Source organism: Limulus polyphemus, unplaced genomic scaffold (assembly GCF_000517525.1).
Source record: "Limulus polyphemus unplaced genomic scaffold, Limulus_polyphemus-2.1.2 Scaffold191, whole genome shotgun sequence".
In the NCBI taxonomy this organism is placed as follows: domain Eukaryota; kingdom Metazoa; phylum Arthropoda; class Merostomata; order Xiphosura; family Limulidae; genus Limulus; species Limulus polyphemus.
This window is the reverse complement of record NW_013665801.1, coordinates 36,155-53,664: the sequence shown is the minus strand read 5'-3', so window position 1 is coordinate 53,664 and position 17,510 is coordinate 36,155. Positions and strand designations below refer to the sequence as shown.

Below are 17,510 nucleotides of genomic sequence, written 5' to 3'. Positions count from 1 at the left end.
AAGTAAACAAAATGAAAAATAAATGTGGTTACAGTATAGGGTTCTCAAACCCAATTTAACATTTCTACGTAATGTTTACCAATAACCAAGTATTAATTTTCGTGTGGATAACCAACTTGACACGAAAGATGTCAATTAAAAATTAGTCACCAGTAAAACGAAAATACTATACGTAGGTTTCAAGCCAATATTCATTACTAAATATCAACTTCTATATGACATTAAACTCCAGTTGTCTGACATCTACAGATGCTTAAATGCTTATCAAAAACTAACTTCTAGGCCGCGAAATTCTCAAAATTCTAAGGTCCACAAAGGGTCAAACAACAATCCCATGAGTAAGGTTAAACAGCTTGACATAATGTAACCTATAAAGAAGGATACCTACATGTCAAACCCTAACTTTTGGCACAGGTTATTCAGTACTCACGAAATAACATATAAACAAAGCTGCCCATTTGTCAAACACATATTTCTGGAGAAGATTACTCAATAATTACAATATAACAGAAACAGGGTTATCCATTTGCCAAATCCTAATTTCTGGGTAAGGTTAGTGAGTTATTACACACTAACATGTAAAAAACAAGTTTCCATTTTTTGAACAGTTATACGAATAGTCAAAAATAGTCAAGATATTTTTGACACTAATCAAACACTTTTCATACGAGCTTACTTTAGTTTGTAATTATGTTTATTTTATGCTTGAAAGCTCAGAACACAAAAAGAAAGTACAAGTAGAGGTTTAAATAAACGCACAATAAGTAAAAACTTGCTTAGGTAGATTTTGTGTTTTAAATAAGACGAATACAAAAAATATCATTCTAGATATGCATGATATTAAAAAACGGCCAGATTAACTAGCTAAAGACACTACTTATAGCTCAGGTGATTTTTGTTTGTTTCTTTGTGATTAAGTGCAAAGATATACAATAGGCTAACTATGCTGTGCCCACCATGAGTATCTAAACCTGACGTTTAACCTGTAAGCCCTCATAGTTACTGTCAAGCCACTAGTTTAACCTAAGATTTTTCACATTTTTAATACATGCAAAAGTGTGTGTTTGCAACACAGAACGTCCGTAATTAAAGGCGCCAAGCTCCTTTCGCCCAAGCTACTTCTTGTCCTGGGTCATTTACTCGTGCACCTTCTCGGGGGAAAGGTTTCTGTAAGGTTGAACTTGTTATGTAGAAGTGGACAGTGATCTTTTCCACTGGCAAATCAGGTGATACTCGAGGATACACCCTCCCTTTTTATGGTATGGGGATAACAAACTGTCTCTTGGGTAGCACGCGCACCCTGAGGAGAAATAACATTATTTTTTCACGTATATAATACTATTTTTTCTTAATTGGGAACAGATTCGTCACAGACTTGCCATTTTTCGGTTAATATTTTTGAGAGTCCTCTCCAGTGAAAAGTATCGTCAGTCGTGGATACATTTATTTTTATTGCTTTGTGTGGTTTATAAATAATAAATGTTACACCTAGTTTACTTTGTGCCCAGTCTCTTTCTTTGCTCAGAACTCAGTCAAAAGTCGAGGAATACAGTTCAACTTTGCATAACATTTCTGTCGAATCTCCTGTTATTCTACGGAACCTATCAGACTGCTCTAAGCGGAAATCAGTGCACCTGAGAAAACCACAAACTATCATCTCATACACTAATGAAGTATTCTCTTCTCCGGTACACAAAAAGGAGAGTATTTATAGTATTGTCTAGTGTCTGAAATATTAAAGTTAACTATAATGTTTAAAATGACTATAATTTTCGAATAACTTGCATAAAAAAAACATCATTTGTTACATTAAATTTAATAACAACTCCTTTAAGTGACAATGCATTAATAGTACTCATAATTCCTATTTATCAGACATTACCATCTTAGTAATCTTTATTGTATATAAAAACTTTGCCTATTAAGTAAGTATCCTATCTGGAATATTACAATATAAAATATTTCATACATTTTATGAAAAATCGCGCCAATGTATTCTCTTACTTAAAGAAATATAACTAGGCATCAACGGCTGAAGACACGTAACTATGTGACGTATTGAAATTAATGCTAGAATTATACTATATGCCTTAAAAAAGAAAGAACCCTTTAGTTGTTCATAAATCAGCTTACCATGTACGTCAGTTTTGTTCCAGTTATAAATATTTCTTTTTTATAGAATTTTCGTACAAAGCTAGACCAGGGCTTTCTGGACATAACTGTCCTAATTTTGAACAGATACGCTAAAAGGAAGGCAATTAATAAAAAAACACTTACCGCAAACCAATAAGAAAATTTTGTGAGATAGAATAATCTGATTTGACGGTCACTCTTATCGCGTACCCACAAAGAGCGAAGCGCGGGTTTTGCGGCAATGGGACGCGAGCCATAAACCCTCGGATTCAAAATCAGGGCCCTATAGGTGAAATTTGAATTCTGTATGGTGCTCTTAGAATATAGATGAATGCCTCACTTGGCTAAAGTCCTTTAAAGAAGATGCTCTACTCTTCCTACACTCATATTCCAATGTGAGGCCGCAACGCCACCTACCATAATGATCTCATTCTTTTCAAAAATATTTTCAATATAAAACCAATGAAATACGAATATTCACATGTTCTTAATTGTTGGAAGTAATATTTTATATAATTTTGTAGCCTCAAAGAAAAAAAAAAGTGTTACAGAAAACATTTACATAAGGAATGAATAATTAGAGCTTCGTATGCTCTTATCGATTTTTACAGCTTGCATGTAAAAACTTTCCATTATACCTCAGTTTACGTGTTCAATTTTACGCTGGTGAATAGAAAATATCAAGTAATAAGAAAATTTCTATCACCGTTAATGTATGAAATGTAGATTGTGCGATTTTTTTAAATTTATGATTGATTTTACGGCATTTATTTTACGACTGCTTTCACTAGTTCCGACTGATGAACCAGAGCGTATAAAGTTGATGTGCCATTTCCGTGCTCATATTCTTGTTAAACAGTACCCAGACTTCGAAAGTAGCGTAAATTGTGTTGTAAGTTATAGATAAAGTGATGTAACGTTTGCACTGTAGACTTGGTATTATTTTATTATTATTATTATTATTATTTGGAAGTTACACAAGAGCTATTTGCGCATAGCCATCCCTAATTTTGAATTGATGTAGGGAAGTTAACTAATCAGCACCACCCACCGCCAACTTTTCGAGTACTCTTATCTGATCAAATACTGGAATTTGGCTGTCATTTTTATGGTGCACTAACGGTTCAAATTATGGATTGCGTTTTTATTACAATGGGATGCGAACCACGAATGTTTCGGATTCACAATTCGGGCACACAAACCACTAGGATATGTCCGGCGCGCAGAATTCGTAGTTGAAGAGTGTAAGAAAAAAAAGTAAAATATATGTCTATAAACACCTTTCCACTTCCACTAACAGCGTAAAACTTCAGTAGTCAGAATATTTCGAATTTTCCAAATATTAGTAATCAGTAGTTGGACAAAAATAGCATTTTCTCTACGCTCTGCTTCAAAATCATACCGCAGGAAATAAGGGTTAAGCGAACCATTTGAGCAAAATACAACACATTTTCGTGAGAATAATATATATATTGAGTTATAGGTTACACACGCTATGCTATACGAAACTTTCAGAAAAAAAACAAACGTTATCAGTAAAGTTTTAAATTTCAGATTTTATGAAGTCATCAAAATCATACCTTTATTTGGAGATCGCGAAAGTTGGGGAAAGGAATCATCAGTGCTGACACTGCAGCATGAACTTCTATCTGCTGTGGTAATGCTTCCATAGCCGCTAGAAAAACTACCTCCCGAATATCTGTTGCTGTGTTCTGGAACAACAGGTGGCGCCACTTTCTTTATGGAACTCCCCTTTAATGTCCCAGTGCGATGCATTCCTCCAACTGCGGAGAATACCATAATTAAAATACAATTACCGGTTGAGCTTAATTAGCAATATAAATAAACATTACATATATAAACAAGTACTGAAGAGAAATATAAAACATTAAATATTTTACAGCAATTGCTTGTCCTTGAATTTAATTAACATATTAAATATAAACTGGGCTAATTTTCAAGTATTTCCAAAAAATCCACATATTTCAGAAAAATAAGTCATTAATTTTAGGGAAAGAAACAAAGCGACGAATTTATTTCTTAGAGAGATGAAATCGTTATTTCTATGTATAAATAACTAGTGAACAACAAGTCATTTAATTTTCAAACCTCACGAGCTATTAGCACCATGTGTAGAATTAAAAATGTCCCTTTAGAAAAAAGTTCGATTAAAAGGATAAGTTCAAAATTCCAAAACAAACCAAAACTGTGTACATGCAGAGACTGGTTATTGTTTAGTTTCGGATAGTTGCGTAAAACTACACCGAAGCAATATAAGTGCCTCCCAGTGGCACAGCGGTATGTCTGCGGACTTACAACGCTAGAATCCGGGATTCGATACCTGGGGTGGGCAGAGCTCAGATAGCCCATTGTGTAGCTTTATGCTTAATTACAAACAAACAAATACAATTGAACTTCAAATCAGATATCCAGTTAAAGTATAATAAAATATCCAGTTAAAGTATAATAAAACCTTACGCTAGGTAACCCAGTTGAAATTAATTAGTAAAGGCATGAGGATGAGTATTGTTTGTTTGTTTCTTGAATTTCGCGCAAAGCTACACGAGGGCTATCTGCGCTAACCGTCCCTAATTTAACAGTGTAAGACTAGAGGGAAGGCAGCTAGTCATCACCACCCACCGCCAACTCTTGGGCTACTGTTTTACCGACGAATATTGGGATTGACCGTCACATTACAACGCCTCCATGGCTGAAAGGGGCGAGCATGTTTGGTGGGACGGGGATTCGAACTCGCGACCCTCAGATTGCGAGTCGAGCACCCTAACCAGTTGACCATGCCGGGCCTTTTACTTTATATCTTTCATTTTCCACTATGATAGTCATGGCTGAGCGAAGAAATATTCGTTTCATTCTGAATAAAAGTACTGGGTGAGTTTTAAATTTCGATTTCTAATCTGTACTATTTAAATATTCAGAAATATATTTGAACTGATGGAACTGTAACCACTGTAGTGCATATATTTACTTGCTAAATTCGAGTTTGAGCATAAAAATCAACAAATATATTTAGAAAATAGCACTTTAATTTTTAAAAAATAGGGTTGATCAATCGTTAATTTAGATCCTATCAATCGGTATTTTAATGATAATTGATTGGTATTAAATTGTTTATTAATTAGCCAATTAATCGCTATTCGGCCATTTCCCTTAATTGGCAAATCCCTATAGTAGAAACTTAAAACTTTACTTTTATTGCAAACTAACGAAAACTTAAACTAGTTTATTTTTGGAAGAGTAATTTTTGATGCGACACTTAAAACACAGGATCAACTGTGTTGATCTTGATTTATAACACATTATTCTGTTATTTAGCTGTCAGATATGCAAGTGTCAAAATGAATCTACTAAAACCGCTATCACCGCTGATACATTAAAAAATACCATACCGAAGTTTTGACTTAGTTGTGACCATATCTCAATCATAGGTTACCCAGATTTTGACTCGGTTGTGAGCCTGTCTCAATCGTAAATTATCCAAAGTTTTAACTCGGTTGTGAGCCTGTCTCAATCGGAGATTACCCAAAGTTTTGATTCGGTTGTGAGCCTGTCTCAATCGGAGATTACCCAAAGTTTTGATTCGGTTGTGAGCCTGTCTCAATCATAGGTTACCCAAAGTTTTGACTCAGTTGTGAGCCTGTCTCAATCATAGGTTACCCAAGGATTTGACTCGGTTGAGAGCCTGTTTCAAACGTAGATTACCCAAAGTTTTGACTCGGTTGTGAGACTGTCTCAATCGCAGATTACCCAACTTTTTGACTCGGTTGTGAGCCTGTCTCAATCGTGGATTACTCATAGTTTTGACTCAGTTGTGAGCCTGTCTCAATCATAGGTTACCCAAGGATTTGACTCGGTTGAGAGCCTGTTTCAAGCGTAGATTACCCAAAGTTTTGACTCAGTTGTGAACCTGTCTCAATCGTGGATTACCTAAAATTTTGACTCAGTTGTGACCTGTGTCAATCATAGATTACCCAAAGTTTTGATTCAGTTGTGAGCCTGTCTCAGTTGTAGATTACCTAAAGTTTTCAATGCCGTGAAAGGGTATGTTTAATACTCACTATCTTGAATCACATAAAGAAATTAAATTGATACAATTACAAGACACAAACGAAGATATTTATTACATATTACACTTACATATACTTAAAGAATAATTTATTTATTTTAAAACTATGAACGCTATGCCTCAATGATGGTAACTTTAAAGATAAGAAATTAACCAGTCCGCATACATTTTATTATTAAACACAAAGCTACACAATAAGCTATCTGTGCTATGTCCACCAGTGGTATCGAAACCCGAATTTTACCCAGATAAAAAGAATAAGCAGTATTTCAGAAAGCATTTTATTGTTAGAAAGTAAACCTAAAAACTTTAAAACTATGTGAATTTATAAATTAATTGAATATCTTACTAATATATTTAAACACATCCATAAACTAGGATTTTAGTCTTAGTTCATCACGTGTAACATGAACATGTATTATAATTTTGTAAGCTGGAGGGACGCGTAAAGATCGAACGAGAACAGCAGCTTTGATAACAGCAAAATTATCTATATACTCATAAACTAGGATTTTAGTCTTAGTTCATCACGTGTAACATGAACGTGTATTATAATTTAGCAAGCTGGAGGGACGCGTGAAAATCGAACGAGAACAGCAAAATTATTTATATAATCTACCTTTACTTCACACTAAAATTTTCAAAACAGGCAGTATAAAATTTCCAGGTAATGGATGCATTATCTTCAGGTAACACAAACATTCCAACACCTACTTCACAAAAAATAAACTTGTTTGTACATAAGGGGAATATATTAAAATAACGAAATTCATTGAATTACGTTAAATCGTTCTCATAACATATTAGACTCCCACCCTCCGGAGGCTCAGCGGTGAGCTTGAGGGCTTATAGAACTAAAATTCGCAATTCGTTCTCTGATGAGCACAGTGCAGATACCTCTCATGTAGTAGTCTTGTGCTTCAACCAAACAAAACAAACCAGCCTCCCACTAACTAATAATATCGTGACAGCTATCCAGTCAAAGAGAGATTATTTCAGGATTGCCGTTCACTGGATGTTTTGCGTAATATTATCCACATCTTGTTTCTGAATAACCTTATCGTTCTTATAACTTCTTCATGAGATTTTCGTGGTTTTTTTACAAGGCTTCATGTAATATTTTTTCTATCATCCAGTAAAGAAGAGACGTGTTCAAACTTTCCACAGAAAACTCAGATAAGACGAACTAAACTTGACTACACAGATAAACCAAACAGAATGAGATAAAGGGTGAAAATGCCATAGCTCCTTAACCCCTACCCCGCCCACAGATAAACCAAACAGAATGAGATAAAGGGTGAAAATGCCATAGCTCCATACGAGTATCTCTTATATTACACCTTGACTTCAGAGAAGTGGGCAATTTTATTCGCCATGTTTATTTTTTTACCGGTATAGATGATATTTTTACCTGTAGAAGGCTGAGAGTACAATAATTATTATTTAAGGATCTAGTTACAGCTACGGGAAATGTGCTTCAGACGCAGTGTATCTCACATATATCACTAAACATCTAGTGATCTATTTAAATAGGTCTGAGCGAGGCCCAGTGGAAAGTGTAGCGGACTGTGGATCCGTGTTTCGCGTCCCCTCACCGAAAAATAAAAGGCATGATGATTTTCCTAGCTTGCTGCAAAGTTTACCCTCAAGTGATTGCAGCCAAAATTTATAGCCTTTCACAGTGGTGACCGTTATAAAATGTCCAATAGGTATAGTTTTTTACAGTGGTGACTGTTATAAAAATACCCAATAGGTATAGTTTTTTTACAGTGGTGACCGTTATAAAATGCCCAATAGGTATAGTTTTTTTACAGTGGTGACCGTTATAAAATGCCCAATAGGTATAGTTTTTCACAGTGGTGACCGTTATAAAATGCCCAATAGGTATAGTTTTTTTTACAGTGGTGACCGTTATAAAATACCCAATAAATATAGCTTTTTTACAGTGGTGACTGTTATAAAATGCCCAATAGGTATAGTTTTTTTACAGTGGTGACTGTTATAAAATGCCCAATAGGTATAGTTTTTTACAGTGGTGACTGTTATAAAATGCCCAATAGGTATAGTTTTTCACAGTGGTGACCGTTATAAAATGTCCAATAGGTATAGTTTTTTTACAGTGGTGACTGTTATAAAATGCTCAATAGGTATAGTTTCTTAGAGTGGTGACTGTTATATAATGTCCAATAGGTATAGCCTTTTACAGTGGTGACTGTTATAAAATTCTTTTATAAATTATACACAAGATACCAGGAGCATAGAGAGCCAGCACGGGCACCCCCACTCTCTCTTGTTAAACAATTTTAAGAACTTGTTTAAAAGAAGATCCTAAATTAGGACAGCAACGAGCTCATAAACCAGACAAAATCATAGCAGCAGCCGTTTCTGAGCTCACAGTATAAGCGTAAAAACGTTAGTAAGGCAACAACAAATATCTATTAAATCTATAAAGTAACAAATACATATTAATTATTATTTCAATCATTCTTATTGTATCAAACGTCTTTCTGCAAAGAAAAGCTAAAAACTATGCTTTTTACGATTAAATGAAGATATAGCCTGAAAGTGCTTTTTGGGCTTTACGGGCCCCTGGGCAGACTGCAAGAGACTGTTATGGTCTTAGGTATCCAGGTGGCGCACCTTTTCATTTTGATTTTTTTTTGTTGTGTGTGTGTGTGCAAGTATTGGCGCATGCCTACAGATGACTAGAACACATATCTACAAAAATGTATCTATTTACTTCACGCAGCGTGAACATAAAAATATTTTGAATAATCATCTAGCATCAGTGTTTAAATCCGTGTCACCTGTAAGTTTTAATCAAATGAACGGAGTAGAAAATATTTTTCGAAATATTTCTAAACTAAGTATTTCGATATCTTAAACGTCACCAATCGTGTGCTCATGCGCGGAAATCAATCGTTTCGAAAAATGTCAGAAGTGGCACTTCAGTTCTGCGTAATCTTAGCTAGACTATGTTATGTAAAAACTTCAGAAAATCATGTTACTTAACATCATATATTGTTAAAAAAGCACACAAAAAAAACAGTCGCCCTGGAAGCCACACACTGTTTATCATTACTCGTATCTTGGCTGCAGTCTTTATATGATCTCGCAAGGCTATTAAAGATGACTCTTCTTCTTGTTTTTTTCTTACATAATGCAGAGACATACATTCACGCTATATCTACCGCACTTGACTAACTCCGTGTTCTAGCTAGGCGTTAATCTTTCACATAAGTAGAAGATGTCAACTCAGGAATTTAAATACACAGTTTGAGTTTAAACAGACGTCTGCTGAATGTTACAAAAGTTGCCAAATAAAATTAGGCTCAGGTGACAACAAGTGATAACGAACTATGAAGCTTTGACTGAACTGGTAGTAAAAAAATCACAATAACAACAAAAAATACTATAGCAGTTAATTGTAATCGTTCCAAATTACCAAGTATCAAGTAAAAACTATGATAATAAGTCTTATTAACTAAACTCTAGATAACATTTTTAAGAATAAAGCAAAATACATATATGAAGGTCAGAAAGGAGGAGAGAGTCAAATTATTACAGGTCTTCCATTACTTTAATGGTATTAGCTTTCAGAGAACAGGAGTACGTGTAATATTTCATAGAATTATTTCAGAATTCATGTTATGCAATCCAGTTATTCAACATACTGGTGGCATATGTGGGCCCACGAAGGCCTCGAGGCAATAATACCGCCCCTTCTAACAGCCCACCCTTACTAATGTCACGCAAGTAAAAATAATAACACTAATTAAGGTTCAATTTATTGTTTCAATTGCGCTGTATTTTCTACGATATTTCGTTTCTTCCTTAAACGTCTACCATTTTACTGTTAACAGTTTTCAACTAAATTATGTTTATAATCACTTGTGTACCTTCGTGAACATATGCCTTTATGGTTTGTCCGTTTTCTACAGTTTGCTTACAATTTACTCGCTTGCTTTCACTGTTTTCCACGGCTTTCCTTCATCTCTTCCCTATTTTGACAAAAATATTTTTCGTCATATACATTTTCACTTGCTTTCATACCAGCTTCCTTCAGTATATTCCAAGAAAGACTCGCTCTGATTAATCATCTACTACAGTGAGTAGTGTTACCACGTAAAATGGCAACCGTGCAAGAAACGGCTCAATGCGTCGTTTAGCTTGGCATAGTCTGTAACTGTGGTGTAGCGTAATTACACACGCCAGTACAGGAAAGAAGTATGAGGGTATGTTAAGGATATCGTGTATCGCACACCCATGGCAAACATCAGGAAGCTAAGGACAAGGATAACCGCTGCCATCACTACTTTAACCGTGGACATGCAACGAACGTGGAATGAAATCGAATATCAGTTAGATGTGCTAATAGCTTCTAATGGTGCACACGTAGAAGTCTACTGACATTTCAATAAAATATGTTTGAGTTGGGCAACAAGATGTTGAAAACTGCATAGTTGTATTTCCTTAGTTAGTTAATTAATACAATTTAAAATAGAAAAGATAATTTGGATCACCCTGTATTTCATGTATAAATGGGAATGCGCATGGTCGTCTCTAATTTTATACTGATGGACTAGAGCAGAAGTCACTATACAACAGCACCCATCCATCGTTAACTACTGGGCTACTCTTGTCTGAAGTAACAGTAGTATTTTACTGTCACTTTTATAAACACCAACATCCATGTGCGGAATGAATTTTTTCATGTGCACCAGTATCAAGGCAATGTGCGGATGTGAGCTATCAGTTTTTTTTTAAGGAGTGTGTGTGTGGGGGGGGGGGGGTATATTTAGACCATCGACTATATTGGTTCATTAGGCCGCTTTGCAATACTACCAGTTGGTTATTTGGGCTTTAGGCCTATCAACTGCCAGGGTCATTAAGGCCGTCGAACGTGTTGAGACTCATCACCATTACTGAGGATGTGCGCGGCTGAAATAATGAAGTACGCGGCACTTGATTGGTTGTTGTGAGGTCGCGCAGTTTAGAGGAAACACCAGACGCAAACCATGAACCTAAAGATCCAAAGTCCGCTAACATGTACACTACACTCTGACAAAAATGTTTGATAGTTTAACCATCTACACCTTGAAACATGTACCAGAATAAATTGTCTATGGCTGAATATATTTAATTTAAATATATTACTCGTCAAAAGCTCGAGTGATTCGAGATGCATGTACTTATATACACTATTAACAACGCATTTGGGACTGAGAACTGATATTTCAGAACTGACTTAATACGGACTGTATGCAAAAACGTGATTTTACACATCTGCATGTAATGATGTTCTGTTTTTCTAGGTTCATTCAAGTATTTTTAAAGGCTTATCTTTCGATTTGTATTGAAAGTAAAGTATCAAAAGTAAAACATGACCGAACATTTAACAGCACAATTCATTTTAGCTCACTTGCACAGGTAGTATTAAACACAACGATGTAGGAAACGAACTCTATGCTTTTGTCAAGCTCTACAGCCTTAGACAAAAAACTAAGTTATGGATAGTTTCATACTTAATTTGGTTAGAAATGTTTTTAACGTAAGAGTTTTATGTTACTTAATATTTATAATTTTTTTACGCAGATGGCGAAATATATACTATTCCTAAAAAACATATAAACTCAAAATGTAAACAAAAATATGATCAATACTGTAATTAATCCCACTAATTGCTGCTGGGATTCTTAAGTATTTAAAAAAAATTTTAAATGAGTGATTCTATATAATGAATACCAGGAAAAAGTCCAAATTACTGAATATATAGATCACACGAGGAGTGAAGGGTATAAGAATAGTCAGTAATTTGAGGATTAATTTCCTTGTTTCACAAAGGATTACACTGATAATACGGACATCTTAATTTTTTTAACAAAAGTATATGAAACCACACATTTACCACCGTATCTGAAGTTACTCTATCAAACTTTAATGAACAAAAACCCTCATTAGTTGCGGTAAAAGACATCATCGAGTCATATCCACAAACTCATCATGGCTGATAATGCAACATGATGAATAAAAAAGTATTTGCATACTACAGTATAAACACTTTCGTAACGCTTAAAAGCTAGTAGAATGTAGAAAAGACCAACTCTAACATCTCCACGCTTTCTGTAGTATTTATTCCACATAAAAAAAAGTGACGCGGTCCTCGGGGAAATAATTAATTTCCTCACATTTTGGGGGATTTTAAATGGATCTCACTAGGATAATCAGAACAATGTATCCTGAAAAGTACCGTGTCTATTTGAGAAAAATTCACGCGTCAAGCTCTGTCTTAAAGCTTCAAGCAACATCTTTTGATCTTGGTATTTTGACCTTGCTTAATGGGAAATCCTAATACACAATACTGAAATAAGTAATACACAAAGACAAGTTTCAAATTCAATATGTAAATTGTAACACATTACTGTGTTTCTGTTTAATACAAAAACCCTAACTGTTAGGTTCAACATCATGATCAACAAGTTTACAGCCCAGCCATTGAAATTCTTACAACTCAGTAGCTGACATGATTGCTGACAACTCATAACAACTGACATGTTTGCGAAACTTAGCATCCTTAATGTTCACAATCCACCAGCTCTCAGTTACGAAAATCAACATCTGTCATGTTTACGAAACCCATCATTTAACATATTGACAACCAGTAGCGGTCATGTTTATAAAAACCAGTAGTTGGCATGTTTACAAAACCCATCAGTTGATATATTCACAACCAGAAGCTATCATGTTTGCAAAACACAGCAGTTGACATATTCACAAACAGCAGCTGTCATGCTTACAAAACACACAGCAGTTGACATGTAAAAACTCTGAACATTCGCAGTGTGTTCAACAACTGCTGTTTATACAATTAAGATCTGTAACTGACATATTCACAACTCTATATCTGACTTATTCATTAACTCAGGATTGACTACTAGCCAGTAACTGGCTGTAGTAAGCATATTGACAATCTTGCGAATAGCATGTGCACGACTCAACAATTGACATGTTCACAATCCAAAAACCAACTCACCCACAGTTATAGCTGACGTTTCATCTTCATACTTCCCGTGTTTTAATACTACAGAATTAAAATCAAGTACAAATATTTGAACAAAAGTTATTAAAACAAACGCATCAACTCCTCAATATTTAAAACAGACAAGAAGCTAAGCCTATCTCGTGTATAGTATCACCGTTAACAATGTCTGGATAACTAAACACGTGATTAATTCTACAAGAACAAAGCTTATGGAAATTACTGTTATATCTACCAATCAAAGCTGTAATATTAATCGAGGTAAGTACTGACTGAATAATTACGTCGTAATATATTATATTTTCACGAAGAAATGTTTTATACATTAATGATAATGTGATATACTGCATAATAACACGTTTTATTCTTAACAGCACAACAATACACGAATTAAAATATCGATTGGATACTTATGCTTGTTTATCTCGGATATTTACACCAAGCTAACCAAGGGCCACCTGCGCTGTCCATCTCTAATTCTGATCAAACAAAAAATCAACAGTGCCCACCGCCAACTCTTGGGCTACTCCATTCGAATAGTGTGATTTGACCATCAATTTTATAATGCACCCACGGCACCATAGTGGCCCCAAACATAAAGGGGCGCGAACCATGGACCTTAAGATCCACCGCCCAACACGATAACCACTAGATCACGCCCCAGTTGGTCGGAAGAAAATTTTGTTTGTTTATTAGTTTTGAATTTCGCGCAAAGCTACACAAGGGCTATCTGCACTAGCCGTCCCTAATTTAGCAGTGATAGACTAGAGGGAAGGCAGCTAGTCATCACTACCCACCGCCAACTCTTGGGCTACTTTTTTACCAAAGAATAATGGGATTGACCGTCACATAATATTGTCTCCAAGGCCGAAAAGGCGAGCTTACCGCTTAGCTACTAGGGGAACAAAAACATATAAATGATTAGCTTAGTTACTTTCAGAAGAGACAGTAAGAAATAAGTTAACAACGCTGACAAAGTGTTTCCATATATAACAGAGTTTTTAGGTGCATGAAAGACTGTCACAATGCACGTGCGTTCTTGCTGAGAGGTAATGACACGAAACGAGACACTCGAAGGCGGAAAGGAAACAAAATGAACAAGTAAACTTACGATACAACATTTTCTGTATATAAAACAACACCATTTTACAAAACGTGAATGAAAAAATGCATTAGTGTTTTAGAGAATACACAAACAAAAAACAACAATAACAACGCATTCCATCTAGTTATAGTAGCCGATTTATTACACACATAAAAGAATGGTTTATTCAATAAATAAGGTTCAGTTAAATTAACTTTTGTTGGATTTTTTTGTACTTTTTATTCACCAGCATTTCACGTTTATGTAAGGAAACTAGCATCACCTCCTGATATATAAAACTGCACGTTGTTACTTCTACGTTCGATTACACTATCAAATAATCTCAAACCAGATACACCATTCTCAACTCTGGAGAAGTTTTCATCAGTGTCATGACTCTGTAAATATCTATGTGTGTGAAAGGAGTGTTACCTTCTCTCGCATGCATAGAATAGACCGAATTAATGGTTTTCATCCACACCTAAAACACGTGTAATTGTATCAGCTGGGTGTATCTGAAGACAGGTGTACCTGATCAAAGTATTTCCTAAATGAATTTAATGCTAACGCCAAAACCCACTAATCAAAACATCAACACTAAAATCAATGAGACAATGCAGGTGAAATATTAAACTTCTGTTTACTTTTTTATTGTTATTATTCAAATCCTCGTTTTCTGTTTTTAACTCCTGCTTTGGTGCAAGGAGTGAATACCACATGTTCACTATTTTGATCGATTAGGTATAGCTATTCTCGAAAATCGCAATTATAAACAAGTTGGTGGTAATACCATGTTTCTCTGAACTAATGCTATTGTACATGGGAAGTAGATGATGTGTTTTGGTGCAATAGAATGGACTTTCCATAAGAAACACACATTTGTTTGTTCGTTTAGAATTTTCGCGAAAAGTCACGCAATATCGACGTTTGAAGAAATATAGTTATGGTAGAAATGCTTGAGATTTACTTTATTTAGGAAAGATATACGAAGATGATAAGCTCACAAAATTCATTATCCTTGCAAATTAATACTAAAACACGGAGGGAGAGAGAGAGAGCTTTGAATCAATACGAAAAAAATGTTTTGTTAGTTTGTTTGTAATTAAGCACATAGCTAAACAATGGATCATCTGTGCTCTGCTTATCACGGGTGTTGAATCCAGTTTTCAAGTGTTAAAAGCCTGCAGACTTGCCGCTGAGCAACTGGCAGGATGGACACAAAAAGTAACTGAAAGAACATAAACTCACGACAAAACATCAAAAAACCTAACACGTTGTAAAACTGATCTAACCTCAGCCATAGACAGGAAGAAAAAGTCTAGGTGATTCTAAATGTTTAAAACAAAATAGCTGATAAAACACATATTCTGTACAGTATATATATATATATATATAAAAAACAAGTTAAAACTGTTTATTACATATTACTCTGGTTTTCAGACAGATATATGTTTTAGAAATGAAATTTTTAATAAATAAAGTTTAGCAGGCAGAAACAGATTTTTTTTTTTAAATAATAATTTCTTTAAACTTCCGCAAACACGAAACAACTATCAATTATGCTAACAATTATTGAAAAGGTGTTCAGGAACAACCTAATTATACATGGATATCGGTGTGAAACAAACGTGAGGTTCACTCTATTCCTTGGATTCTCCAATTGTCAATTTTACCCGCAGTGGCCAAAGTACAGATAAATTGTGGAGCTTCATGCTTAACAATAAACAATTTATACACACACACATAAATTAAACGTTAAAACAAACTGACACAAGACTGTAAACTCGTGATAAAGTGACCTGTACTAGAGATGGACACATTCGGTTAACACAGGTTTCACTTCTCTATACCATCTCTGCATACAAGTAAAAAGAATGTGTAATTCAACACTGCCACATTACACGTGCTTTGTAAATACTTTCACTGTACATCTTTGCTTTCCGACTCCCCGTGGAATAAAATACAATCACGTTAGTTACGTTGTTTCATTCTCAATTTACATACATTCAGGATCCACTATATATTAAAACAGGTATCTTATTGCAAGTTTAAAGTTTTCCTAGTAACAATTCGTAATTGTTTTGTATACACTTTAATCTTCGTACTTCAAACTCTCTATTTACGACAATAAAAGTATTCGCCCTCTTAACATAGTATCAAGGTCGCAGATAAATACGAATTTTGCTATCTGATAATTGAAATGAAAATTAAGGTATACTATGCAAGAGCTATCTATCTGCCCAAGAGCTGCCTCGAATTGTGAACTATATATATATTAATAATTCATCCAATGGGGTCGATATATTCACTCAGATAAGAAAAAAAAATAAGGGGTTCAAATTAACTGAAATTGTTATTGCTTTTCTGCTTGATTGATTTATTGCACGTGGTTATTCGCTTCCCTCGTTAGGTGTCCGTTTTTAACATGTAAACAATAATAAACTGTTTTTAAAATTAAGCTTCTAAGAGAACGAACGACAGCCTTTGGTAGTCCAGCTAACTGAAGATTGCAATGAATCATAAACACTCATACAACGAGATACCTCTCAAGTTGAAAATCACCATCTTGGTATTCCTTTTTAAACTGGGGAAAAATCCAAGGTGTTGAACTTATCGAAAAAACCAGACAGTTCCGCGTGTTTTTTTAAAATCCAAGGTGTTGAACTTACCGAAAAACCAGACAGTTTCCGCGTGTTTTTTTTTAAATCCAACGTGTTGAACTTATCGAAAAAACCAGACAGTTTCCGCGTGTTTTTTTAAAGTCCAAGGTGTTGTACTTACCGAAAAACCAGACAGTTTCCGCGTGTTTCCTTTAAATCCAAGGTGTTGAACTTATCGAAAAATCCAGTTTCCGTGTTGTTTTTTTTGTTTTTTTTTGTAAGGAAAATAGTTATATAGCGTGTTCGAACAGTCTGGAACCATAGGTGATCTGTAGCTCGGTTGAATGACACCTTCCCAGACTTTGTCCCCAAGATATCCGGTCATGACTCCCACGGTTACAAGATTACTGATACTTTGCTGGTAAACATTTACATCCAATAGTTATTAACAGGTTTTTCTTGCTAATTAATACAATCATAATGTTAATTTAAAAAAAATGCATTAAAGAAATAAGTAGTTACGTATCAGTATCTCGACATGTCACGAATCTAACAAGTATCACGTTTTGT

The 17,510-nt window shown here is 34.9% G+C and overlaps 1 protein-coding gene across 1 annotated transcript in view; it reads right to left on the bottom strand.

Moving 5' to 3' along the window:
- Window positions 1-17,510, bottom strand: part of LOC106478222 — a gene marked incomplete at its 5' end in the record, with an annotated part of 87,069 nt that overhangs the window by 41,007 nt on the left and 28,552 nt on the right. The window contains one exon of the mRNA XM_013938748.2: window positions 3,714-3,917. Coding sequence (XP_013794202.2) covers window positions 3,714-3,917 — 204 coding nt within the window. The remainder of the gene's footprint in view (window positions 1-3,713; window positions 3,918-17,510) is intronic.